The sequence below is a fragment of the Oreochromis niloticus genome, linkage group LG14 (assembly GCF_001858045.2).
Source record: "Oreochromis niloticus isolate F11D_XX linkage group LG14, O_niloticus_UMD_NMBU, whole genome shotgun sequence".
In the NCBI taxonomy this organism is placed as follows: Eukaryota; Metazoa; Chordata; class Actinopteri; order Cichliformes; family Cichlidae; genus Oreochromis; species Oreochromis niloticus.
The window spans coordinates 31,131,809-31,157,937 of record NC_031979.2 but is presented as its reverse complement, the minus strand read 5'-3'; the positions used below and the strand labels follow the sequence as shown (position 1 = coordinate 31,157,937).

General features: G+C 36.7%; 1 protein-coding gene across 1 annotated transcript; it reads right to left on the bottom strand.

The window, feature by feature from the left end:
• Positions 1–33: 33 nt before the first annotated feature.
• On the bottom strand, positions 34–25,780 carry LOC100693803 (splicing factor, arginine/serine-rich 15). Its single transcript, XM_003450183.4, has 18 exons — positions 25,535–25,780; positions 23,900–23,983; positions 23,189–23,233; positions 22,930–23,091; positions 22,722–22,839; positions 21,862–21,995; positions 21,616–21,762; positions 21,223–21,296; positions 20,192–20,279; positions 19,906–19,989; positions 19,680–19,765; positions 18,738–18,907; positions 17,008–17,108; positions 16,800–16,913; positions 16,527–16,683; positions 16,348–16,439; positions 1,255–1,393; positions 34–1,037 (listed from the first exon to the last, which is right to left on the bottom strand). The coding sequence occupies exons 1-18, from the start codon at positions 25,562–25,564 to the stop codon at positions 607–609; spliced, it is 2,256 nt and encodes a 751-aa protein (XP_003450231.2). The 5' UTR covers positions 25,565–25,780; the 3' UTR covers positions 34–606.
• Between the last annotated feature and the right edge of the window lie 349 nt (positions 25,781–26,129).

Genomic DNA, 26,129 nt, shown 5'->3' with positions numbered 1-26,129 from the left:
AACAAAATAAGTTTGATCAACACAAATACATCACATGATCAAATGGCAGTACCTCTTTTTAATATTCACTCCACATGATCCTACAAGGTGTGACCTTAGGAAAAAGGGTGTACTCTACCCTCTACTGGCAGGAATGAAATATTCTTCAAATGAAAACTTTTTTTTTCATGTGAAGACTTAAATATCAGGGTAGTACAAAGGCAGTCTACTAAAAACAAAATACCAAAAATGTTATATAATTTTCTTCCATACACAAAACTCTGATAAAGGAATATGCTCAAAAATACAGACACTGCCTTTGTTTGTACCTGCACCTACCAATTAAAGACTCAACCATAAACTCCACAACTTTTAAGTATACAAAAAAATAGCAAACAGCTACAAGCAATTACGTTATTTACAGCAACAAATCTCTTGGTTGATGAACTTAAAGAAGTTGGTATCACATCACAAAATAGTGTATTCCTTTTCATTTTGGACGCCAGGAAAGGGATCTGGTGCAGTGACAAGTTTTTTTATGCACCACTCACAGATAACAGCAGTCTTTGTCACAGTGGTTCCACATCAACCCCGCTCCTTTCCATAGGTTCATTAGTCCTCTTGCATTTACCACCTCCCTCTGTGAAAAGGTGGACACCCAAATCCAGGCCTCCCATTTCGGAATTGCCTTCCTTCCCCGTCATTTATGCTCTCGGGTCCCATGGAAGGGTGTCGATGGAAAGGGGGACCACGAGGAGGGAACGGCATGGGCATTCTGAACCTGTCTGATGGAAACATGGGTCCTCCGGGCATCATTTGTGGGGGCATTTGTGGCATGCTTGGAGGTGAGAGGAAAGGAGGCATATGAGGATTTGTCATGCCGGGAGGCGGCTGCAGAGGTGGCATACCCGGGCTGGGTCCCTGCATGATAGCAGGGCTCGGCAGGGTCATTACTGGTGATGTGGGATGCCTCAGCTGGTTGGCAGTCATGACATCAACAGAAGCACCTTTGTCTCCTTTAGGATCTTCTGTGGACATCTCTGGAGATTTTATACTTCCTGTTGCAAAAGAGTTTAAGATAAAGTTGTATTGATTTTCAAACAGAAATTAAGTATAATTACAGCAGGAAAAAAAAAGAGAAAACAGTCAAAGAAATGCAGCATAGATCTGACTATATTTTTACTAAATTTAAACACAATCTACTTTGACTGTCTCTGAATCTTAGGTTTAGATAACAGATTTTAAAATCCATAGCATTTAGCGAAGATTTCGCACCTGCTGCCAACTTTGTTGGATCGAACTCTGTGGGGATGAAAGGAACTCCTGCTGGAGGCATGGATGTAGGAGATAACATAATAGGGCTTGGGAAGACAGGTGAACTTCCGATGAGTTCTGTCTGTTGAACCGGTGGCAACTGGAAGACAAAGAAATATAATGGCATCCTTAAAATTAATGTAAATGAAAAAGATAATCTTCCTGATGTGACCTTAAAGATTTTTTTAAATTCAATTCAATTTTACTGGCAGTCACTACAAAGTACTTGCTGTTGTATGTTAAAGACCCTACAATAACAGAGAGAAAACCGAACAATCAAACAATTCCCTTTAAGCAAGCACTTGGTAATAGCGCGGAGGAAAAGCTGTCTTTAACAGGAAGCAACATCTGATTCTGGTTCAGCATCTTCTGATTCCATAGCATAATGTTGCTGATTGATAACACCCACTGGTATTCTTTTGGTGTCATTTGAGAAAAAAAAAAGTTTTCAATTGGTATTTTATTTTACAGCATTGCTCAAAGTTTTCATTAGTCCACAGAAAACTGAGTTCTCTGCTGCTAATCACACAATATCAAACTGAAATAAACATTAAAGCTGTTGCAAAAGGTTAAAGTTAGCATGTGGCAGATGTCCACAGATCAACAGAGGCTAACACCTTCACCTTGCAAAGTAGATTGCGCTGTATTTGTTTATTTACAGTTTTTGGAATTTGCACCAATGTTTGGTCAGGTACCAGTAATATATGACTTTTATGTCTTTAAATCTGCTAAAATTCAGCCCAGTCTGATTTATGATCAAAGATATGAAAGGCATCAAAGTGTCCCATGTTGACCTTTAGGCAATCATTTACAAGTCACTGATCATTTTAAGAGGAATCAGTCTCATAAAACTTTACCAGAAAACAGAATAACTTGGTTATGTGACACTGATTACAAAGAAAAAGACCACCACTTCTAAGAATGTGAACGAACTGAACTTTAAAGGGCATGGCATTTAAAAAAGGTTTTAGTTAAGAAGTTCAGGTTCTAGACAAATGTTTTACTTTCATGTCATTTTTTACTGAACCGAACCACTAGGACCTCGGATACCTACCTTTTCCATACATAACAGCAGTTTTATATTTTTTTTTTATTAAGTTTTTCATTCACTTTCAGTATTCGAGGTTTGAAGTTGCATTCGTCTCTACATACCCACCCAGTGAACACTAAAACACACCTCTGAACCGGCATAAACAAAAACGTCAGATAAGACACTTTCGCCAGACTGAACAATTTAATCATCTCACTTTTAAGATAATTGTATTACATTTTGTTTTAAACATACTTTAAGAAGTTTGTAGTGCAGTAAATAAAAATCAAATAAAGGTTGCATGGCAGATGTCTTCTTTGATAACACAGTTATTATGTAGGAGTAATGGATAAGAGTTACTGATTTGTGAATAATTGGAAATGAATAACTTGAGCTTATATTACAGTTTTATAATACAGTATATTTCTAACTAAATCGTCAGCTCATTCTTTTTCTCTTGACAATATTTTCTTAAAATATATCACAAATTTGGGGTCAACTTGAAAAAAAAGCAGATGTTGAATGTAAAAATGAGATCAGAGGTCAAGTGATATCTGGATGCAAACTATAATGGGAGATTTAGAATCCCAAAATGCTGTCAATACAAACAAAGGCAGCAGAACTGTAAACACACATCTAAAGATAAAAGACATTTTATGAAAGCTGACCTAATAAAAGCTTGACCTTATTTGACCTTGAGAGAGGTCAGAGGTCAGAGCAACAAGATATTTAAAAATCCCAAATATATTTTCCTTTATATTTATATGTTGTCAACGTAAACAACGGCAGTTAGAAACAAAGTTTTATATAGCTCTATTATCACTTTGGGCTTCAGATCACTTTACTGACCTTGAAGGAGAGGTCAAAGATAAATGTGACATCATATTTTAAATCTGTATAAGGTACTTTCTGTATTTTGACAATGCACAGCACACTTGTAAGAATCATAGTTTCTAGATTGCCTTTATAAGGCTTTATTCATCCTATAAATCATTAAGTTGACCTTGAATGACTTTTTAAAATATAAAGTAACAAAGTCCAGTTTGAATAAAAGCCACACAACAATGGCTCAAAATAGTTAGGGGAAAGATTAAACATTAAATATGTCCAGGAGTTTGACCTGAGAAAGTTTTTTTTTTTACCCCAGCACTTGTCTACTTACTGAAGCATTGTAAACAGTGTTCATCACAAGGTCAGAAATAGGAAAAAAAAAAAAAAAAAAAAAGAAATCCCAAAATAGGGTCAAATAAGTAACACAGAGCAACCCAAACAGAAACATTGTACCTCTAAGACACAGATCGAGAGCTCCTTTGTTACTGTAGTATCATGGATATCACTGAACTGCCTTTCAAATCATAGAACTTTTAATTGTATTCAGTTGCAGGAAAATATTTGTGAAGCCTTTGGTATTAACATGATTTCTGTACTGATTACACATGAAAAGGTCTGATCTTCTTCTTGATGGATGAACAACTATAAGTTAAAATACACTTCTGTAAACTTCCAGTTTTGTGCATTTCTATTATGCTTCCTCTAAACTCCTGTGAATGTTATGTGTGAGCTATGGTTTACATTTTCCATCATCTCTGCATAGTAATATAGGGCTGCCTTTCACTCTATGACAGCTGGGATACACTCCAGGTTCCCACGACCCCAAATTGGATAAGCAGAAGAAAATGGATGAATCCCCAATGTTTCGTTTTCCTCTTTCATTTTCAAATAAAAGAATTCAAGTTTTATGAAATTTAAGTTCATATGAAATATCAGAAATATATATTGCTACTAGCAACAACAGTAATATTATTCTAATATAAAAATACTATAGAAAAAAAAGTTATATTACGTCCATGAGAATTATTTATTTAATAACAAAAAAACCCCAAACAAAACAAGACAAAATTACCATTTATTATTTTAGGTCTGACTACATTATCTTAAAGTATAACAATACATAATAATAAGGAACATTTTCATGATGCTACGTTTGCTGTATGAATGCGTCCTCTGGTAATTTAGTTTAGATACAGTATTGTACTGAGTATTAAGGCAGCCCTCATCTGTTTACTATTTTTTTCACACTTTACATTTTTTCTATCCATGTATTTTTTTTTACTGAATTCAGTGTGTTTGGGATAACCAACATGCTGAAAAGTGAAGCTCTTGCCAATCAGATGTTTTTAAGATGGTATTGCATGGTGGGTCCGAATCTGATGCTATTTTTCTGCCTTCATAATTTTATTAAATCTGACAAGATCACCACTGGCTGAAATTAAATGCCAAAGCATGACAGAGACGCCACAGTATGTTAGAGGTTGCTGTAGGCATTCACTGTTGCATGTATCTCCTGACATCCTCTGCATACTGACAATATAAACTAAAGATTTTACATTTGGATTCATTCATAAAACTGAGTTTCAGTTCAGTTCTTGTTTAATTTGGCATAGCTCACCCCTTTCTCCCCATTTCCCATTCTTAAAAATGGCTTCTTGACAGCCATCCTTCACTAAGACCACATATGAGTCTTTGGTAAGCAGATGAATCAGTTGAAGGCCCAGATGCATCTCTTAGGTCTTGTGTCAGGTCTTTCCTGGATTGTTTTCTTGTTTCTTAAGGACATGACTTTCTGAAACTGTTCATCTGCTGTACTTTTTTACAGCCTGCCTCTTCTTCTTACCTCTTCTTGTCCAGTTTCCTCAAAATATTTAAGAGCATATTGCATTATGTCAATACATGCCAAATTTCTGGCTACAGGCTCTTTGGAATTCAGGTTGGTGGTGAAAAATACAATTTCATGCCTGTCAGATTGCGTCATCTTTGGCATTTTCCATTGATCCAATTACAGAAATGGGAATAATTTTCATTGAATATGACAAGCTGCAAGTAACACAGTCTCTAAACATATAATTTCAAGTTGGTTCTGTTATATGTACACAAAACTGGTTCATTCACTGAGTTCTGTGTCTTTTTTACGCTTTAATGATTCTTGAATCAGTGTTGGGTGACAGATTAAAAAAAAAAAAAAAAAGTCCTGTGAAAATGGTCAGGTACAAGGACTGGACTGAAAATGAGCAAAAAAGCAGAAGGTTGTCCAAAGCAAAACTTTGAAAGACCTTCAGCCTGGAGAACTAGACCTAGACTTTTACACAGTACTATATATATCTTAAGAATAACATAAAAATCATTCGTTTTCGTTTAGTTTTCAACTACAGGAAAGAATCTCAAATCTGCAAACCTAAATTCGTGCAAGTTATGCTTGTGACCTCTTGAATGCATGATAACCACTGATCAGTAAATCAGTGAACACATGAAGTTAAAAGGCTAGCAAATGCTGCAGATTGATCACTATTTGTTTCTGCCCAGACATTCTCTCCTTGGTGTCAAGGAAACTGGAGAACAAATCTTGGTGCTTGTATAGAATACAATATGCTGCTCTCCCTTCTTTGCTTCCTAATATCAGGACAACTAATACACACAAACCAGAAATATTTGGGTTCATGTGTTAAAAATTAAGCTGTAACCTCTGATGTGCACTAGTTAAAACAATCTTCTTTAGATGTAAATCTTAAATATGTCATGAATGTCGTCAGTAACTCATAGAAGTTGCCAATTATATATACATATTTAATGATTTTCATAATGCCATCACTATGAATTACATTTGGAGACAACTACACATGCGCATGTCTTTTTAGAACATTTTTTGTAATGTCTGGTGTCTTTTTTTAAATTTAGATATTATTAAAAGACATGTGGCCACCATATCACTGAATTCCTGTTTTAAAGCCTTAATGTTCATAACTTCATGAGGTTATCTGTAGCCAGAAGTCACAGAAGATTGGTTAGCAAGGTGGATCCATGTATCGTGCACAGACTCTGATTAGTACCAAACAGAAAATACTACAATTTCAATAACAAAGACTGAAGCACAAACAAGTTGCTGTCCAACTGACTAAACAGCAAGCAGTAATATTTGTCAGATAGCAAACATGGTCGAGAACGCTGTGATTCAATTGAGAAGAGATGAAGTTTGGCAGATAGCTGCTAGCCACAGCTACTGTGACACAAGTATAAACAGATGACTAATAAAAATAATGCCATCTGTACAGTTTTTATGTAGGTGCAGTTTAGCTACCAGGACTCACCAGTACCTTACTGTAAATTTTTTTTAGCAGGTTTAAAGTTGGCCATTTAAACGTGGAAGTCTATGAGGACTGACTCACTGCTTGAAACAACCTCAAGTGGCCACTTAAGGAAATGCAGTTCTAACCACTTTCACATTAACTGCAGGTTGCAGCAGCTACAGTTTTCATATGTTGGTTGTATGATGTACATTGACAATAGAAAGCATGCAAAGCATTTGGAATATTGTAATATCTGCATTGATTACTCGTGAAATGTGATCTGATCTTTAGCCTAATTACAATTATTGAAAAACAATCTGACTAAACTAATAATTAAAAGTAACAGTAAACTAGTAACCACAGTTGTACTTCTCATATCTTTACTGAGCATGCTAAATAATAATTCAAATTGCAGGCTGAAAAAAATTATTTCAGTACCTGTGCTGCCAACTTCTCCAAGAGACACTTAAAATGGGAGAAGTGTAGGTTGTAGTCCCTCCCTATAAATAAAGGCACAGTGGGTGGCCTGCAAAAATCTCACCAAGAGCAGCATTCACACTTTCCAGATAATGATATATAACGGATGATGATAGGTATTAATAACATTTTTCTGTAGGTAGCTGTATCCAGCTTTCTGGATACAGGTTTAGAGGGGAAAAAAGCCCACACATCAACTTCATAGCCTCATTCCAACTGTGAAGCATGATGAATGGCATGGGGCTGCTGTGCTACAGGGCATGGATGCAGTGGGAGCCACTGAAACACTCAGAAACACTGATGAACACTAAGTTTTGTAGATTGTAAGGAAACAAAAATTCTTCTTACCATTGTACACGCTGTGTCTGATGGAGGCTGTGAGCCAAAATAATTCTGACTAAGTCAAAAGTTCACTTACGTTTTCCAAATCTGGACTAAGAGTGTTTAGGAAAAAATAACTTTAAAAAGGAGGTTCTGTGTTGAGAGTTTAGATGTCAGATCACATTTTATAATAATCGAGTTTACATCCCAGTAATTCCAAATCATTCACAACTTTTTAACAATGTAAGCATTTATCTGAAGTCACAGCATGTAGGAAGTGTAATATTGTTTGCATACACCTTGTGGCCTTCAGATGAAGGACATACCTGAACTACCAGGCTAAACTACCATCGCTTGATTTAAGATTAGCAGTTTTAATCTTAGGTAAAAAGCTGATTTGTTTCTTCAGGCAAGAAAAAGGAATGCTGAAAAAAGCTACATTTAATCTTGAAAGCAGTCACCAGGTTCTAATACTCATAATTTTACTGAAAAGCCAAATTGAAGCTCCACAGTGGTATACATTTCTGTCTGCAATACTGCACATTTTGATACTGCCATTGGAGGGAACCAAAGGGAGGATTAGGAGGCACTGAAGGGGGCGAGAGTACAGTAAGTTTTTCCCAACATTGCCACATCTACCTTTTCTTAAATAATTACAAATAACTACCTGGGGCAGGAATGTATAATTTAACTCCCTGCTGCCGTGACCAATACACTATATGGTCAAAATTTTCTGTCACATCTCTTAAATCTTTGAATTTAGTCCAATTGCCATAGTATAAAATCAAGCATGCAGCCATGCAGTCTGCTTTTACAAACAATTGTGAAAGAATAGGTCCTTTAAAAGAGCTTATGGAACTCAAGCATGGTACTGTCATAAGGGCCCTTCCTAGATATTTCATCATCAACTGTAAGTGGTTTAACTGTAAAGTGGAAAGATTTATGAACCACGGCAATATAGCCACAAAGTGTCAGATAAGGTTACCATGTGTTTGAGCCGCATAGTGTGTAAAAGTCACCAACAGTTTGCGGACTCACTGACTGCAATTTTAAACCTCACGTGGCATGAATATCAGTACTAACAGTGTGTGCTGGGAGCTTCAAGTTATGGTGTTCCAGCTCCAATAGTTGTAATATTCAAGGGGCCCAGCACGTTTGTCTAGAGAGTGTGTATTAGCCTTCCGGACACAGCTATCAGCCTTTGGCAAATGATGAAATTTACTGATAAAAGCTGATGAAAATAATCTATTAAGTCATGTGAATTCTGCACTAGCCAAATGTAAAACCCCTTTTTTAAAATGTCTAGTTTCATTTACCCCTCTTTCATTTCAGTACAATATCTACAGTTACAAAGAAAAAAAAAAGGTGTATTCTTGAAAAGACCCCCCCCCCCCCCCCCCCCAAAAAACAGGTTCATCTGTACATACATTTTTTTTTTCTTTCATGTGGCTATTAGCGTCCACTGAAAGAGGAAAAAAAAGCAGTGGAAAAGAAATCAAACATTATAGTTACAACTCTGGGTAGCAACAAAATGGTCTGCTCTTACCCTGGTGTTTCACTCCATCAGCAGAAGACAGAGTGTAACAACTGCTTCATGTTTCCTGCAGGTAATTCCCACAGAGGAAGCCCCATGAGGCACGCAGCCAGGCATAAGCTCTTTGATCAAGATCTGATCCTTGATGAGTGTCAACTCAATGCTTTCAGTCAAAATAATTCCTTTGGTCTTTGTCTATTGTGCTACTTGGAAGACTTGTGAAAAGACGGTAGTGAGATAACCTACAATAAACTGAACTTAAGAACCGACAATTTAGGATTCTTCTCTTTTTTTAAGACAAATATTCAAAGAGCCTTTTTATTATGATGAATATTTCCATCATCTTCCAACAATCCCATGGCATCATCAGGGTGCGAATCACATCCAAAGATAATTGTTACGACCCTTACCTTTGTGAAGACTCGTGTGAGCCTGATGTTCTTCAAACATGGATCTAGATCATTGTTGTATTAATCGATGTAACCGAAGAATCCCCTCTTTTCTTGAAATTTCACCTCATTTCAATATGACTGAAAAAACACTGCATATATTTTTCATAACACAAGTTAATGAATGTTGAACTAACAGAACCTGAAATGCATGCCTCTAAATGCTGTGTATTTTAAACAGTTTGATATTTTAGAATGAAAATGAACTTTGAACACACATAATTGCATCCCTAAAAAGAGAGATATGAAATTCTAAAAGACCTGTTTTTTATAAACAAACAAAAAACATATTTAATACTAAATAAATAAAATTAAATAAATAAATGTACATGCAGCTACTTCCTTCTTTCCTCAAGAATTTGTGGAAGCAGATGAAACCCCAAGTTTAATGTGGGACAGATTTCACGCAAGTTGCCCTTCCTGACACAATCCTATTACTCTACTTTTTGGAGCTTGGGCCCAACGCTAGAAGTACACTAGCTTGTGATCCCCTGAGGCTAGGTTTTGGTCTCCTCCCTTCACGTGTAAGGTTAATGTGTTAACTACTACACAAAACACCCCCCACCCCAGATAACATATCCTTAATGGTCATGGCAAGGCATGTATTTGTATAAAAAGCTTACTCAGAAAACAATATCATATAGAAGTTTAAGGTAATTTACATAAAAATGCTGTACACTGTGCTGTTAAAATATTTTTGTTGCCCGTGGATTTCCACACTCTATAACAGAAGTTAAATTGTGTCAACAGTCTGGGTGACCTATCAGTTAACTGATTGTTTCTTGGTACTTTAGGTATTTTCATCATTTGGATGCATTTTTATCAGAGTAAGAACTGTTTTGGTCATACTTTTTGCCTTTCCAAATGTAATAAAAGAAACACCTTTTATAATGTCTGTGAAATATTGTGAAAAAATGTCTGTTTTTTTAAATATTCTATGGTTATTTGTCAACAGTGAATAATACATTAATTATTAAAAATATCTATTGAGACACTTGGCTTATAGCAATAGCAATAGTATAGTAATATTTGCCATTAAGCAGAGGATTTTAAACTTTCTTTTTAACAGACCAAGAACATTCACATGATGTTCTTATGATGCAAAATATTTCTTCTACTTCAATTTTTTTTTTCAACAAAGCTCTGTCCATCAAACTTCTGTGAAGTGACAAAAGTGTAAATGCTGAAAATGACCCAAATCACGAGCTCCAAGACTTGTTTCCTTATTAATAAGATGCAGAAGCTGGAATGATTTGCTGACAAGCCAACCACACTGTGTTGAACATGTCAATCTTTGATTCAATTGCATGTTTGGTGCATACATTTTCTACCTGGCACTGTTTAGATCTGTCCTCCTTTCCAATGCCTCTTCCTCGACCACTTCTCTCCTGCTGCTGCTGCTCTTGATGTTGGCTGACATCAAAACTCCACAGAGTCAGTCAACACTTACTGCTTCATGTTATTTGACATCATTTGACGCTCATACCTCCCAGGTGACATGCTGTACAGACGGAAGAGCCAGTAAACGTAGCTGGGATGTGCCGATCCAAGGAGAAAACTGTAAAACTGCAGCTTCTCTGGACAGCTGAAGTCTATCAGTATATGAAAAAAAAAATTGCCGGTGCATCCTGTGATGTACTCATGTCAAGAGGATGTCAAGACGTCAATGGTGAGAGGTATTACATACATAGAAAACAATAGGTATTTTGTATAGGTTTCTGGTATTTTGATCCATGTCAAAAACTGATGCTTGACCATAAAACACTTAAATTAGATGCTTTAGACACTCAGTTATTTTAGTCGGATGATGTTACGGAATGCAGTTTTTCTGAAAACAAGGTTTTTTCTGAAAAGGTTTTTTCAGTTTGTACTCAGTATCCAAAACATGTGGTTTGTATACTCCTGCAATAATCACGTCTTCTGACTTTCCCAAGCAGAGCACAGAGGAAGACCAAACATTTATATAAAGAGGTTCACTCCCAAAGACAAAATCACTTCAGGTCTACATGACTCACATGGTTGCCATGTATTTCGTCCAAAGTGAAACTTTCCCAAAAGCCATTCAAATACACTTTGGATGGACATTATTTTGACGTGCAGGATTGTTGCCACAGAACTTCACAGAAATAATAAGTTGTTAAAATATTTTTGTATGATCTTACAGTTCAGGCAGAGGGAAGATGTCATTAGCGAAACAAGTAGTCAACAACATGAGTATTTTTGCAGCAGTAATCTGCAGATGCTGCAGTATTACTAATGACAGCATTAAAAGATCGCATACATAAACTAATCCCCCAACTAGTGGGGTGGGTATAACTTCTCAAGGCTGGTGACCACAACTATTTTAAACAACACTAGCAGCACATCATTTGTTTAATGAAGAAGTCCAGAAAAAGACTCATGTGGTTTATAAGCATTCACTTCATCTCAGTGTGAAATTTTGCTCTTTTCTGTTTCAACATTTATGTGTTTACTGTGCTCATCTCATGTGCCTGTTTCACATCAGATACACATCAAGTGGAGGTGAAGAAAAACCGGTTAAAAGAAAAATTAGTTTATTTTCACTGCTAGGACCTAGCCACAGTCCATTGTTTGGATGTGTTCCACAACATATTTGTCTCCTGACTGGTCAGGAGGACTGGTCTGTTTTCGAGACCGCTCTCTCCAACTGAACAAAAACAAAGTACGGACCGGAGTGTGGACCAGTGTTTTCTATTGGAGATGCAGCAGGAAAGTGAGAGGCTGCATGCAAATGGATGAGGGAAAAGCAGGGTCAAATTTGTATAGTCACAAATTTGCATACATTAAATGTAACAAAGCTATAGTTGTAAAGCATTTAATTGACTTTAAGGCATGTTTGGATTATTTTTTTATTACCGCCTTGAGAAGGACTAACTGGTGATATCTGTAGGTATCACAGTCTGTCAAAACGACCAACGTGGTCTGTCAAGTTCCTTCACTGACTGAAATTTTTATCTACGTCCATTTTATATCCTTTGGCATAAAGTGGTTCAGCGTGCAAACTACTGCAATGACTACCTGTAAGACTGCTTGACATCTGGCCAGCAAGCCAATAGCCTTTATTAACATAATCTGGTGGTGAGGACAGTCAGTCGTCGTTCAGCATCAGAGGATGGCATAAAAACAGCTGTTTCAGTAGGAAATGGGCAAAGACAGCACTATCAAAACAGAGTGAGCTTGCATACAAGAAACCTGTGATTAATTCATACCTACCCACCTAACCAGACTAAGAGAAACGGTTTTATTGTTGGTAGACTTTAAGGAGTTTTTCCCTTTCATAATTGATCCATGTTCCAAGTCCAGCAGAGATTTAGTTGGAGTTAAATGTGACCCTCAAACCTGCTGTATTATTAAAATAAGTTCAGCTGCTCCTCAAAGATAAATTCTTAGAGGTTAATGTTATTTGACTGTATGTGGGGTGAGATTAACTCAATTAAGATCAAGATCTTGAAGCATTGGGTAATAGCGTAAAAAAACAAAGAAACGAACAAACAAACAAAAAATCATGTTTCCAATACTCAAAAATCGGCCGGTCTGCTACAGTTGCTGTCGGCTTACCTTGTCTCCCACTTTGATATTCCTCTTCCCACTTGGACTTTAAGTCCCACCAGCAGCCAAAAGTCACGCATAGTCAATTCGAACTTTCCTTCCAAGTGAGGTGCGAGAAAGCCTATTTTAGCTTCTAGCTTTAGCTTTAGCTTTTTAGCGTCAGGAGAACTAAAATTTTACTTTTAGGTTTATTAAAAAGAAACTGTGATTAGACGTGAGACTCGCTCTTTTGTATTATTGTCTATACTTTCATGAAAACTATTTACTTTTTTTTACTTGGTTATTTGTTAAAATTCACACCCACTCCAACCCATATTTTTCATACATTTTTGTAATTCGAACTCATGATTTTTGTAATAAGTAAAAGTTACACAATTACTAATGAATTTGCCCAGCCCACATTCTGAAAAGCACAGTTTGAATACTGAAACAGAGAAAGGATAACAGGAATATTTCCCTCTACACACACCACAATAATTAAAAGATTTTATGATTCCCATTTTATTGGAATAAGTTATATGATACAGTACAAGATTACTGAGTTAAGGTGCAAGTATATTTCAAGACAGAAAGAAGAATTTAAGAATAAGCACTGCTGAATGTAAGGCCTACCAGTAGAGGAGCCTATCTGAATTGTGGACATGCAGATTTTTTGGATGCAGAGAGTAAATAGTCCGACATTCATTAGAAACAGAAATACCAGAATTTCTCTAGTAAGACTGACAACAGGACTAATATAAAGGTCGGTATATGATCTCTACTGATTATGCCTCAAACTATTCCCCTTCCCATTAACGTTTAACATGTATTCTTCAACTGACAACATGTTTATCCCCATTCTGATACCTACAGCTGCCCTTTCCCTATGTGCAGGATACCTCGTGAAAGTCCATGGCAAAAGCATTCTCACTAACTGAAGTGCTCAGTCTGGTTTAGGCAAAGAGTACCTGAGCAGAACATGCAGGAGGTGGGTCATTCACAGGTTTCTTATGAATTTAAACTACATAGAATAGACCTTGCTATATTCTCACATGGTCACAATAGAGTCTTATATTAAGAACGTAGCACACAAAAGAGCGTTTGGTCTGATTTGACCACATTGGACCTTTTCATTCTCACACAGATACAGGAAGTAATGCCTATAAAAACTCCAATACATCTTCTGTTTGTGACAATGGCTTTAGATTGGTCAGTTTTAACAAACACTTACAGTTGCATGGGTAAACACAAACAGAACAGCTTCCCTTTTAACTGCAATAAGGATCAATGTGTTGGCTTTCAGGGGAATTATTCACAAAAATGGAAAAATAATATGTATAATTAGTTTTTCATGAATGCATGTTAACCTGCAATAACTGTGTTTTTGTCCTGTCATATTTAGACAGGAAAGAGGTCCTTCTTTATTGAGACCACTGTGTTTTGCAAAAGCCTACAATTAAACAGAGGATAGATGTGTATAAACGATAAAACACATTCAGAAGCATAAAGGTGAGTAGTTTGTATTTAAGTAGTTTGTATTTACAAATTTAACCTAAGAAGCTTAATTCTGTCTGATCAACACATTTGTAACAACCACAGTGACAATGACGCAGTTATCAAAGATATAACTTCTGTCTGACCCACACACTGCAGAGAACAAAATGGCAGCATCAGAGGAGAAATGTAATTTTAAAGTTTTTCTACAGCCAAAAACAAACTCCCATCCATACTGGTATGTTTTATACAGCCACAGCGCACATGTTAAACTAATATGAATAGTGCAAGGTAAAATAAAGTTCCCATCCAGAAAAACTGCCACATTCTTGTAAACTTTACTCTGGGCTGAAGGTAGCTGGTCCTGCTCTCTCTCAGCAGCCAAAGCCAGTGAAATGATTTTGGCAAAGGTAATAATATGGTAAAGGTAATAATCACTACAAATGCTATTATAACAGTTTTTCCCCTGTATTTATTTATGTTTTTAAATTATATGCCACCAGATAACTAGATCTGTTATGTGTGACAGTTACAATTTGATAATTCTACAAAATAAGTAAAAACCGATAAAAACCCTGAAAACCATAAATTTCACACCCGCGCCTCAACTCCCATGGCCCAGTACCAAACGACTCACGGACCGGTACCAGTCCGTGGCCCGGGGGTTGGGGACCGCTGTTCTAAAGTATCTATGGATAACTTGACAAAAAAACTCTTTGCATAAGAATCAAAATGGTAACTAAAGCTTATAGAGGCCTGAAGCATAACTCAAGCATTAAAAACCCTATTACACTGCTTTTTCACCTTCATGAAACAAAACTGTGCATATAAAAAGAGTAAAAACCATGGTAACTGTAGTATGCAGATGCCTGAAGCATAAACACATGATAATGTTTATTCCCTTCTCGAAGCTCAACTTTGTGCATGGAAGATTTAAAACAAGGGCTAAAGTGTAAAGTGTAAGCTTATCTAAAAAATTATTTTAAACACAACTAACAAGTTGCATTCACATTTATTCCTTTTACAGGTTATTGGCAACATGTATGCCAGAGTAGCAGTCTCACCACTGAGAACAAAACTGATAAGCACTTTTTCCCTGGTATTTGTGCATGGTACCATCTGACCTTCAGCCCACCAGTTGTGATTTTACCAGAAATAAGCACAAGTCTGTGATGTACTCCAGCATATTTCTGTTGCACATATTTTGCTTTCACTGTCCATTTCCTCATCATTTACATTCCTGAAGTGCTCAAAAACTGCACTTTACATTCTGCACATAGACACAGTCACCACTGGAATGTAATTATCTTGTGTTGTGTATTGCTACTGTATATTTGCCACACCACAACACTGCAGTAAACCTGAAAGACACAGCCAGTGTTTCCTAAACCAGTTTTCAATGCCAACTGGTTCTTGGTCTCGCTTGTGCTGCCAAACGATCAAACAACCAAAATTGTCCTCAATCCTGTTATTTAACAAAAACATCTCATACATTTTTAATCACACCCTTGAAGATCTTTAAGTGTTCCTTAAAAAAAGTATGTGTTTTGACCTACACACAATGTAGCAATGCACAGCAACATACTAATTCTTAGTTTTGTCTCTCATCTTCTTGATATTTTAACAAATGTATTAATTTTATATTTTTTCCATTTCCTTTCCTCCTTCCCCTTACACCTGTGTGCAGTAGTAGGGGCAGCGATAATGTCTGCATTCCCCCAACATCAGCTGGTTGCAATACACAACTCCACCCAGCCAGTTGTATCCCATTCTCATGGTGAAAGTCATGATAAATGCTTTAACACACTGAGCAGAACTTAGAAATGAGAAACATGTTTCTTTAATATTCTGCCTTCTCTTAAATAATTTATTAAATCTTCAACGTGCAGTGATGTGACTTTTTAAAAGACAACAAAGAGGATGATTCAGATAGGCTCCACTACTCATTGTTGAACAAAAATTTATTAGCTTTACAGCTTTCACAAGAAAGATTGTGAAGTCTTTCTTTAAGACCATTAAACCCATAAAAAAGAACACTTGTAGTATTAAAAGGTGTTTAAGGGCTGCAATTAGCATTACCTGAACATGGGCAGAGATGATTCCATCTGGTACACTTTCCAACACTCCATTAACAGCTGCCTGATTGTTGATGTCTTTGGTAATATTCCACTCTGCAAACAAACAAGAAAAGTACAAAGTTTGTATATTCTTGCAGCAGGTGAATTTTGCTGAAACTCAAATAATGGCTAATTGTTTACCTGGATTAAGTGTTTCTGCATCCAGCATACCACCTTCGCAATAGCTCTGCAACTCCTCAACTTTGACTTTATTCCAGGGGATGTAGGTAACTCCCCGCTCCACATCCCAGAACTTTTTGTGAGCAGATTTTATACCTTTATTCAAGGCCCAAGCAATCTAGGGAAGAATGATGTTTGGTATAATCATTAAGTTATCAAATAATACTAACAACAACAACAAAAACAAACTAATACAAAACTAATACATAAATGGAAATTAAAAACATTGCATACCTTAACTGGTTTCTGATTGACTTTGTATGACCCCCTACTGAGTTTGTTCAAGGCTGTGTAGGCATCTTGCCTGTGAACCATAACAATATAGGCACAACCCCTCGGAGGAATCATCTGGACACAAAAAGTGAAATGCATTAAGATCACTGAAACTTGTGTAGATCAGTAATGTTTATAAGCATCTCTGACATGAATTGTCCAAACTTACATTGATGGACTCGATCTGCCCAAACTCTTCCAAAAGAGACATTACATCAGACTGCTGAGTTTTCTTGTCTAACTGTCCAACCCAAAGTGTAGTACTGCAAACTATAAGCAAAAAGACAGAATAACAAATTACATTAAGGATCAAGGCTTTTAGATTTATTTTTTTAAGCAAGAGTTCACACTTAGTAGGGGTGCAACGATACACAAAATTCACGGTTCGGTTCGGTTCGATACTTTGGTGTCACGGTTCGATATTTTTTTTTCAATACAAAAAAATGCTTATGTCTTTTTAATTTGTCATTTATTAAAATTATAAATATATATTTTAACTCAAAAGTACAGTTTTTAAATGTAATGTTGCTGAAACAACAAAATAATTAAAAAATAAAATAAATCTATCTGATCGAGAAATCACTCATCTTTAGAAAAGAGAGTTTATTACAGAGAAATGGCTCTTTCCAAAATAAAAGCTATACTATACGCTTCTTCTGGGGTATATTCTCAGCAGCATATTAAACATATCAGGCAAGGATTCTCATAAAGAGAATCATGTGCTAACGGCTGTCTAAATGACTCGGGTAACGTTTGTAGCATGCGTGCTTGTTGTTTTTGTCTGCTTCCACTTGTCTTTGCACTAGGATGATGTCGGCGTAAATGTGCAGTCATATTCATTGTGTTCCCACTAGTGCTGTCAGCGTTGATCTCGTTAAAATGACATTAACACCATAACGCCGCAAATCTCCATTAACGAGTTAACGCAGATCGCCCCGTGCGTGGGGCTGGACGGCGTCAACACGTTAACAAGCTAACTGCGCTAACGCACTAGTTCCCAGCAATTGAGCATTGCGTGGCACATCCAACATACTGTTTTACTTTTGTCCATGACGCGCTTACCATCAGGTTCATGCTTCACATGAAAACCAAGATAGTTCCAAACGCCAGATCTGAATGAGGGTGGGGGAGGCTCAATTTCGGCTAGCGTTGAGGCAGTTGCCATGTTGCAACGAGCTTAACTTATGTCTTGCTAGCTTGCACTGCGCTCAGTGGATCTGCACCCGACAGTGCAGCCTAGGCAGAGTAGTCGAACGCAGATCCACTGAGCGCTCAACACAGACAGCATCGTCAGAAGAAAAGTTGATAAAATAAATAAAAAATTTTGTATTGTTCGATACATATGCGTACCGAACCGAAAGCACTGTATCGAACGGTTCAATATCGATACGAGTATTGTTGCACCCCTAACACTTAGCTCTAAAATGTATTGACTTAAATAACGCATGACTGCTGAAGCCTCAGATTTTTTTAAAGATGAATTTATACAAAATACTAACTGGCTTCTAAGAAAATTACAATATATACTCTAGTAAACCACCACTATAGACTACTACTATATAAAGAAATTCATTAGGTGTTCTGATGTACAAGAAAATAACCCCCATTACAAAATACACTTCACCAAAACAAATGAATAAGTAAATAAAATATCCCACTGAGCTCACATAAAATAATCAAAATGTCATCTTAAACTTTCACTTTGTCTGCAGTGAATATAAAGCTTTATGGAGTTTAAAGATGCTACACATTTGAATCTCTTAAATTAAAATGGCTTCTCTCTCTTGGTTTAGACAAGTTGATACAGTAGCTGCAAGTGAAACTGAGTAGTGATTCCTGGAGCGTTATGTACGCCATCATCTGTGACATTTAGTGTTGTTTATTGGTTTGAGTACATACCACTGAGCGTCTGACTCTTTATGCTGGAAAGACCTTTTTGTCTGCGCTCTCTGTCCTTCTCTCTTTTGCTCCTATCCTGAGAATGAGATCTCCAGTGCTGTTCTCGGGAGAGAGAACGCCTTGACCTTCTTGAGCGAGATGAAGATCTTGATCTTCTTCTCCTTGGAGATCTGAAATACAAAAGAATAAAACAGCTGAACACTGTTTCGAAAAATATCTAATTCCCCAGGCGAAAACGACTCTTTTCAGATGGAAAGAAATGATAAGATGACCAGAGGGTTTTGGGACTTCACTGCTTGTAATTTGTGCTCAATAACACATTGAGGTTATTAAATGCTTTCCTAGTCCACCATAATATGAAAAAATATTTACACAGAATTTGGTAACTGTAACACGTGTTTAAAGGAGTGATACAGCTATGACTTCCTGTTTTTTGCAGGCAAAGCCTTAACTTAGCGTTGACCTTGTTTGCTACACAAAAAGACTTTTCCATAGGCTTTCTTACTATCTCCAAAAATAACAGTCCATGGCTTTGGATGTAAAATACTGATGTTAGCCTATATAAACCACTGTCTCATGAATCATGACTCATATACATGTAAAACAAGACAGATTTGGAGTATTCTATGGACCCTGACCCAAACTGAATTATATTTTGACACAAGATGTAGCATTTTTTTCAAGGAATCAGAAAAACTATTCAGAGGTAGCCAAGAGAAAATTCTTTCTTCTACTCCACCCCAAATATTTTTGTCTAAACCTTGGTATTGACCGCAAAACTCAGGCAAACAAATTTACTGACTTTGAAATGAGGGCACCTGCATCATAAAAACACAATCTTTCAGTTTTAGGGCTTTATTCTTGTGTCACTCTATGAACACTGAAATACACAACTCTTAACAATCAATTTGCACAATTTTTACTGATGAGCAAAGTGGTTACCTGGAACCAGATCTGGATCTGGATCTTCTGCCATGGCCTCTGTGTCTCCCTTCCCGCCTCATAGATAAATCTTCTCTTGAACTTCCCTTTAGGAGAATGACAACAAGACAGGTTTTTTGTTTATTTTCCGCAGTTCATAGCATAGGCCAAGATAGAAATGTTCCTACCACTAACTATGACAACGTACTTGTGAAACAGAAAGTTTACATTCAAGAGAAATGCTTACCCGGGATCGAGAGTAAACCTCATTTGTGGACTGATATCCATCTGGAATCATATGATGCTCAGTTTGACTCATTCCACCACTGTGCTGGATCGACAAAGAGACAGCCCCAGAAAAGGACGTGTTAAAAAAAAAAAAACAATCTTAAAAATAAAAATCACTGGAACAAAAAATTTTGTTTAACATGACAGAGGGAAAAAAATAGCAATTTGATATATTTGCAAGAATATGAAGAGAAAACGTCTGAGAGGCAGAAAAGTAATCATATAAAACTGTTATAGACGGGTACCTTTATATCCTCAGTCTGACCCATCATACGCTGATTAATATCTGTGTTGGGCCCCTGACCAAGAAACTGGTTCATCACATTTTCAGGTCTGTTATGACAAAATACACACTCCATATTACAAACACATGTGGTAAATATACTAAAGTAAAACAACACTTAACCTAACTGTGATCATAGGCATTTTTTGACTACAGACACTTACACATAACACAGCAAGAATAAACCAGTCAATAACATGATCAAAAACATCTACATTCAACATGGGATTTTTAGTTTCAACTTTTGTGTTGTGTGCTCTGATTCAGTGGTGCACAAGTACATTTTAATTTACAAGAGTAATGGGCAACTTCAGCTGTATAAACTACAGCATTATAAGTGACAGTTTTGGGGGACACTAGTTGAACAACAGTGTGGTCAGCCTGCTCCTCCCTATACCATTAATTCACACACTCACTTGAGCAAGTATCAAAGTAAAAATGACCTCTGACAAGAAAGCCTAATTTCTGCTGTTCAATACTGAAGAAATTTCAACTTTTACAAATTATACCAAACCGCAAAATGCTTAGCTATGTCTCTAATAAAACCTCTAACTTTGCTCTGCTTCACTTCAGCAGCATCAGGTAATGTTCATCTGTTGGTTCATGGTTTTCTTCAGTTTTTGATCTACTGAAGAATATTTTTCTATTTTTCTTTGCTGGCCTATAAAAAGCCAGGCCAGCAAAATCTCCTTAATATTTTTCTCAGTTACTTTGACACAAAGGCATCTGCTGTGATGCTTACACCTCTGATGAAGTCTCACAAGTGTCAGCTTTGTTTTTATACATAGATTTTATACATGTATATAAAAATATATGGATATTTACTGATAAATGATCGTAATTATTATATTTCTGACTATCTGAGTCAAAACTGAATCGAATCAAATCGAATCAGGACCTTGTGAATCAGAATTTAATCAGTTATAGAAATCAGTGATTATACCCAGCCCTACACACATGTGTAAAAGCATGAGTACATTTTCAGAAACTCACTGTGAGTGAATGTTGCTTTCAGTAGCCATTGTGTCTTCAGGTTCATCATCATAGTCAAATCGGTCAAGAAGTTTCTGGAGAAAAATATACATAGATGTTTTGAGGATAGGGATACGACCCCTTTTTGTCTACCCTAAAGCTGTTTACCAACCACCATTAAACAACAAAAGTGGAAATGAACACTAACAACCAGGTTATATCAGGCCAATAAAATCCGTATAATATGGTGGAATTAGATGGTGCTGTACAAATGAGACAAATATGCAAAGTCGACTGCAGCCATCAAAAAGTCTTGTATAGAATTTAGGAAAACAAGGCCCATTGCGTCTTTGGTTGAAATGCCAACCCCTTGTATTTATTAAACAATTATGTAAATGAGAGCTGTGCCAGTACCTCAGCTAATGAGCTTTTCTTTTCAGTGTGTGCACTGTATGCGTTGAGCTGGGCCAGTGGGATCTGAGGCTGTTTTGGTACGTTGTTTTCAGTGGTGGCTGCTAGGGTCTTATCTGCCTGCTGGATGTTCTGGAGCATCCTCTGCAGCTAGAAAGAAAAAAAAGGGGGGGGGGGGAACAGGGGCCATTTAGATCTAACACAACATTAGTTAAACTGCTGGAGGACATAAACCACATTATTACTTACCTCCTGACCATGTGGAGACTGAAACAGCTGTGCCACAGCAGCTAAGGCATCAGGACAGGGTAGCTGGGGGACTGTAGGCATGACTGGAACATTACTGACAGGAGGCCGTGTCTCTGGTTGGGGCTCAGCAGGAACTGTTCACATACAATAAAACAGCTTGTGTCTGCATGATGAATTAATACTAGGGATAGGAAGTGAGAATTGGTTCCCAATAGCTTAATGTTTTTGAATTGTTAGTCTGCTTGCCTAACAATTCCACATATTGGTTCCACTTGCACTTCTGCTACAATCACCAGATTTAAGTTTGGATTTATTCATTTATTTTTTCAGTACCAGGAGAGGAAAATCGCAGTGCAGTCTGCAGCATGGATGTGGCCATTACTTTTATTTTTATTGCTCAAAAAGACAAAAATTCAACAGTAAACTGCATCCAAGACAGAAAGAACTGAAACCACCTACACAGACAACATGCTAACGCTAAGCTAGCCAAGATCAAAGAGTGATGTTAAAGGGCTGGGCAATGAATGCTGACCTCGGGCCAGTAGCCAGACTTTTACTTTTTTGAGTAATGACCCCAAAAATGATCACAACAAAGGAGGGAAATGACTCCAACGTGCACAGTTGTTTGACAAAGCATGCAATTAATTAAAATGTTGCTTAGCGATGGTGGTGACCCTCAAAACAGAGAGAATTAGCACCCAATGAGAATCGATAAGTAACTGAATTGATAAGTGATATCAATAACTGAACTGGAATCGCTAAATTCTTAGCAGTCCCCCCCCTCCCTAATTACAACTTAACTTAATTTGCTCTCAGATAGTTAAAAACACTGCCCAAAGTTCCACTACCAGTTCTACTACCTTCCACTGCAGGGCGAGGTGGAATAACACCATTTGCCATATCCATTAGAGGCTGAAGGATGTCCATGTCAAACACACCATTCTTCTGCCACAGGTTAAGGACACGGACAATTTTAGTCTGATAGGGGGAAAAAAAGGAAGAAAAATCTATGAGACTCTTTTTAAGGCATTTATTGTACTTATATAAATTACTTGAAACACAAAGTACCTTGTCATCCTCTGGGCAGCGATAAAGGTTTTGAAAGGTCTCTGTGAAGTTTTTCAAGAATCTTGGACCAAATACATCCTTGTCAACACCAAACTGATGGCGTGATTGGCGAACAATGGAATCAACCACATATAAACCAGGAACTTTTAATTCAGGCTTGCACTGAAAAGAAACAAAAGAAATTACAGTCCATCTGTAAAATGCACTTTTATCTAAACTTGGCAACATAGTAAACATTAAAAGACTAAATAATACATACCTTCTTAATGAACTTTTCAACAATCTGGACAACGTGTTTGTAAAGCTAATGAGACAAAAAAATTATTTCAGTCACAGCATGACTATCAATATGGTAGCATAAGACAAATAAAAACATGCTGTTTTGTAAAAAAATTCTCATTTACTGCATGATTTCTGTAATCAGTCGAAAGAGTCATCAAAGGACTACTCAGCTAAAACACTTCAACTACTCTTCTCAGCTGAAGCTTCAAAAAAGAAAAAACAAACAAACAAGGGACACCTCATTTTGCCAAGAGCAAAACTTCTGATAGGGTAAAGTAGAAAACTCATTATGCTTAAAATATATGTTGACTAAGATATTCACCTCCCCAGACCTATGACAAAACCTTTTGCTCATAGTGATTGCCTAATGTTTTTATTATCATCATCATTATTATTATTATTATTATTGACACACACAGGCACAGATAGATAGAGATGTACATGTGTGTATATAAAGTCTCTACAATTAAGATATTATGATTAAAATATTATGATTATCATTAATTACCACACACAACTGCAGCACTTTGTTTAAAAAAATATGTAAAAAAATAAAAATCAGAAAGTCCATGTAATACCACAGCTAATACACATAAACCTACAGTGTTTGTTTGTTAAGTTTCTTTGTGTATGAACCAAATATTTGCTCATTATGCATGATGGTATCCAACAATAAAATTCACTTTACCTTGATAGCCTTGATGGCTGATTTTGTTACAGACATCATTTTAGCACGGGATATTGGCGGCTTCATGTCAATCATGGAGAACAACTAAGAGGTAATGAAAGAGGAAAAATGTAAAATTAGTTCATTTTAAAAGAGAAACTGGCATACAATTATACTAGATATGTAGTGTCCTTTATAAAACAAAAGGACAAAATAATAATAAAATGTAGCAACAAATAGACCATTCAGTAACAGGAAAACCTCAAAACTAAAAAAAAACAAAACAAAACAGTCTTTAATAAAAGTTTGAAAATTAATATTTTCCCCTCTGATGCTGTGGTAAGTGGCAGCTTGTTACAGCAGTTCTCTTATATTTGTTTATTTAATTTATTTGGATATAAAGTGAGAGTTGATTTTCCTTTTATGGAAGTCTGGTCAAGTCAAGTTTTGCAAATCTACTTTTGGGTTTTCTTCTCAGTGTACTATTAACAATGGAGAATCTTTACCAGCTGATCACACTAGTTATTCTACTGAGCAAAGTGAAGACTGTCATCCTCATGGTGATAGCAAGGTTACAGGACTTGATCTAAGTGGAGAGCTCAGAGGATGAAATATCAACAGTCTGCTAAAGCTATCATCATGGTAAATGTGAGGTCCACTGACGATAAGATAAAGATGAGCTTAACGAGGTGATTAAAACCCAGAGACAATAATGAATGTAATATAATGTGTTTCATAGAGACATTGCCAGACTCACACTTCCCTGACCACAGTGTGCTGAACCTGACAGTAAGACTTTCTGAGCAGTTAGTGCTGACACAGCGGTCAATCAAATGACCATATTTAAATCCTCTGTAGACTAACCTCTGCACCACTTACTGGACAGACAGCACAAGACTTTCTCTAACATTGGCTTCAGTTTAAAGTTTACTCCAACATGACTGTGTACTGTTAAATTTTATTTATTAATACTCTTTCATCATATCTATGGTTTAGTATAGTACTTAATTTAGTATAATACTTAATTTTCACCAACAAACATAACAAACCAACTCTGACACAACAATATGCAAGACATCACATAAACGGCCACTTAAGTTTTCTAAAGCTGCAACAAAATTAAAGAATACACATATTCAAAAGTGTTACTTAAGTGAGCCGATAATAAGCACACTTCAAGTATACAAAACAAGTAAATATTCCAGTAGCCTTTATGAAATGCTTTGCTTGCTTAACTCATTGGAAGTAACAGTAAATACCCGATCACGAACACCTTTAGGCTAATGTGGTAACGATAGCTCTATTTCACTAATTCTACAGAAGTGACGTATGACCCTACAACAGTCATTGATGGCCTGTATATTTTTATAAATTAAGTAGAGTAGGTCTAAGTTAATAATTAAGCTATATGAGTACTAAAAGCAAAGGCCGTCTAGGATTAACCTACCTACTAGCATCAAACTACAGTTAAGCTAATGCTTAGCAGATACAATGTTTACGTTGCAACTGGACACTAAGCTGGCATTGTCCCCACGGTAAATAAATAATAACCAATAATATTAACTGTCAAATAAGAAAATAACTAACATTCGTTAGCTCTGGCGTTATATTTGCTTTTAGCTGGTGTGACTTAAGTAAAACATGAAAAAACTTTACCTCCATGTTGAAGGCGTTCACTGCATCCATAACGACTGGTTAATGTTGAAAGCCGACTAACTAGTCTTTGTATTTGGTTACTTTACCTGATCATAACCACGCGCAGCTTCGTATAACTATATCATAACAACCACAAGCATCGGGAAGCTTTATTTTCCTTTCGACGTGGACTAACCAAAGCTCAGCTAAGCTAGAAACTGCTGCTAGCTTAACGGTTCCACCCTGTAGACAGCGCCTGTGACGTCACGAGGTAATGCTGCCTTCACAGTTATCGGAAAATTTGGCATCCTTTGTATTTGTCTACAAAAATCGTTTGGATGACTTTTGGAGACATTTTACTAAAATTAACTGATTTTCGTGGCAATAATGAGTATTGTTCTGAGTTAAACTGTTCATAGGGGCTTTATGACTTAATCCACAGTAGACGATGAGAAGTGACAACTGTAACAGGTGAAATTCCCACAACCTGTGCCGTGGGGTAATGCACTTTTGGCCCGGCTATAGGTAACTCGCAGTCTATGGGCAAACCTTTGGAATGACGACCATGTGCCCAAAACTGTCAGTGTAAATACCTAGTGCCTTTTATAGACGAGAA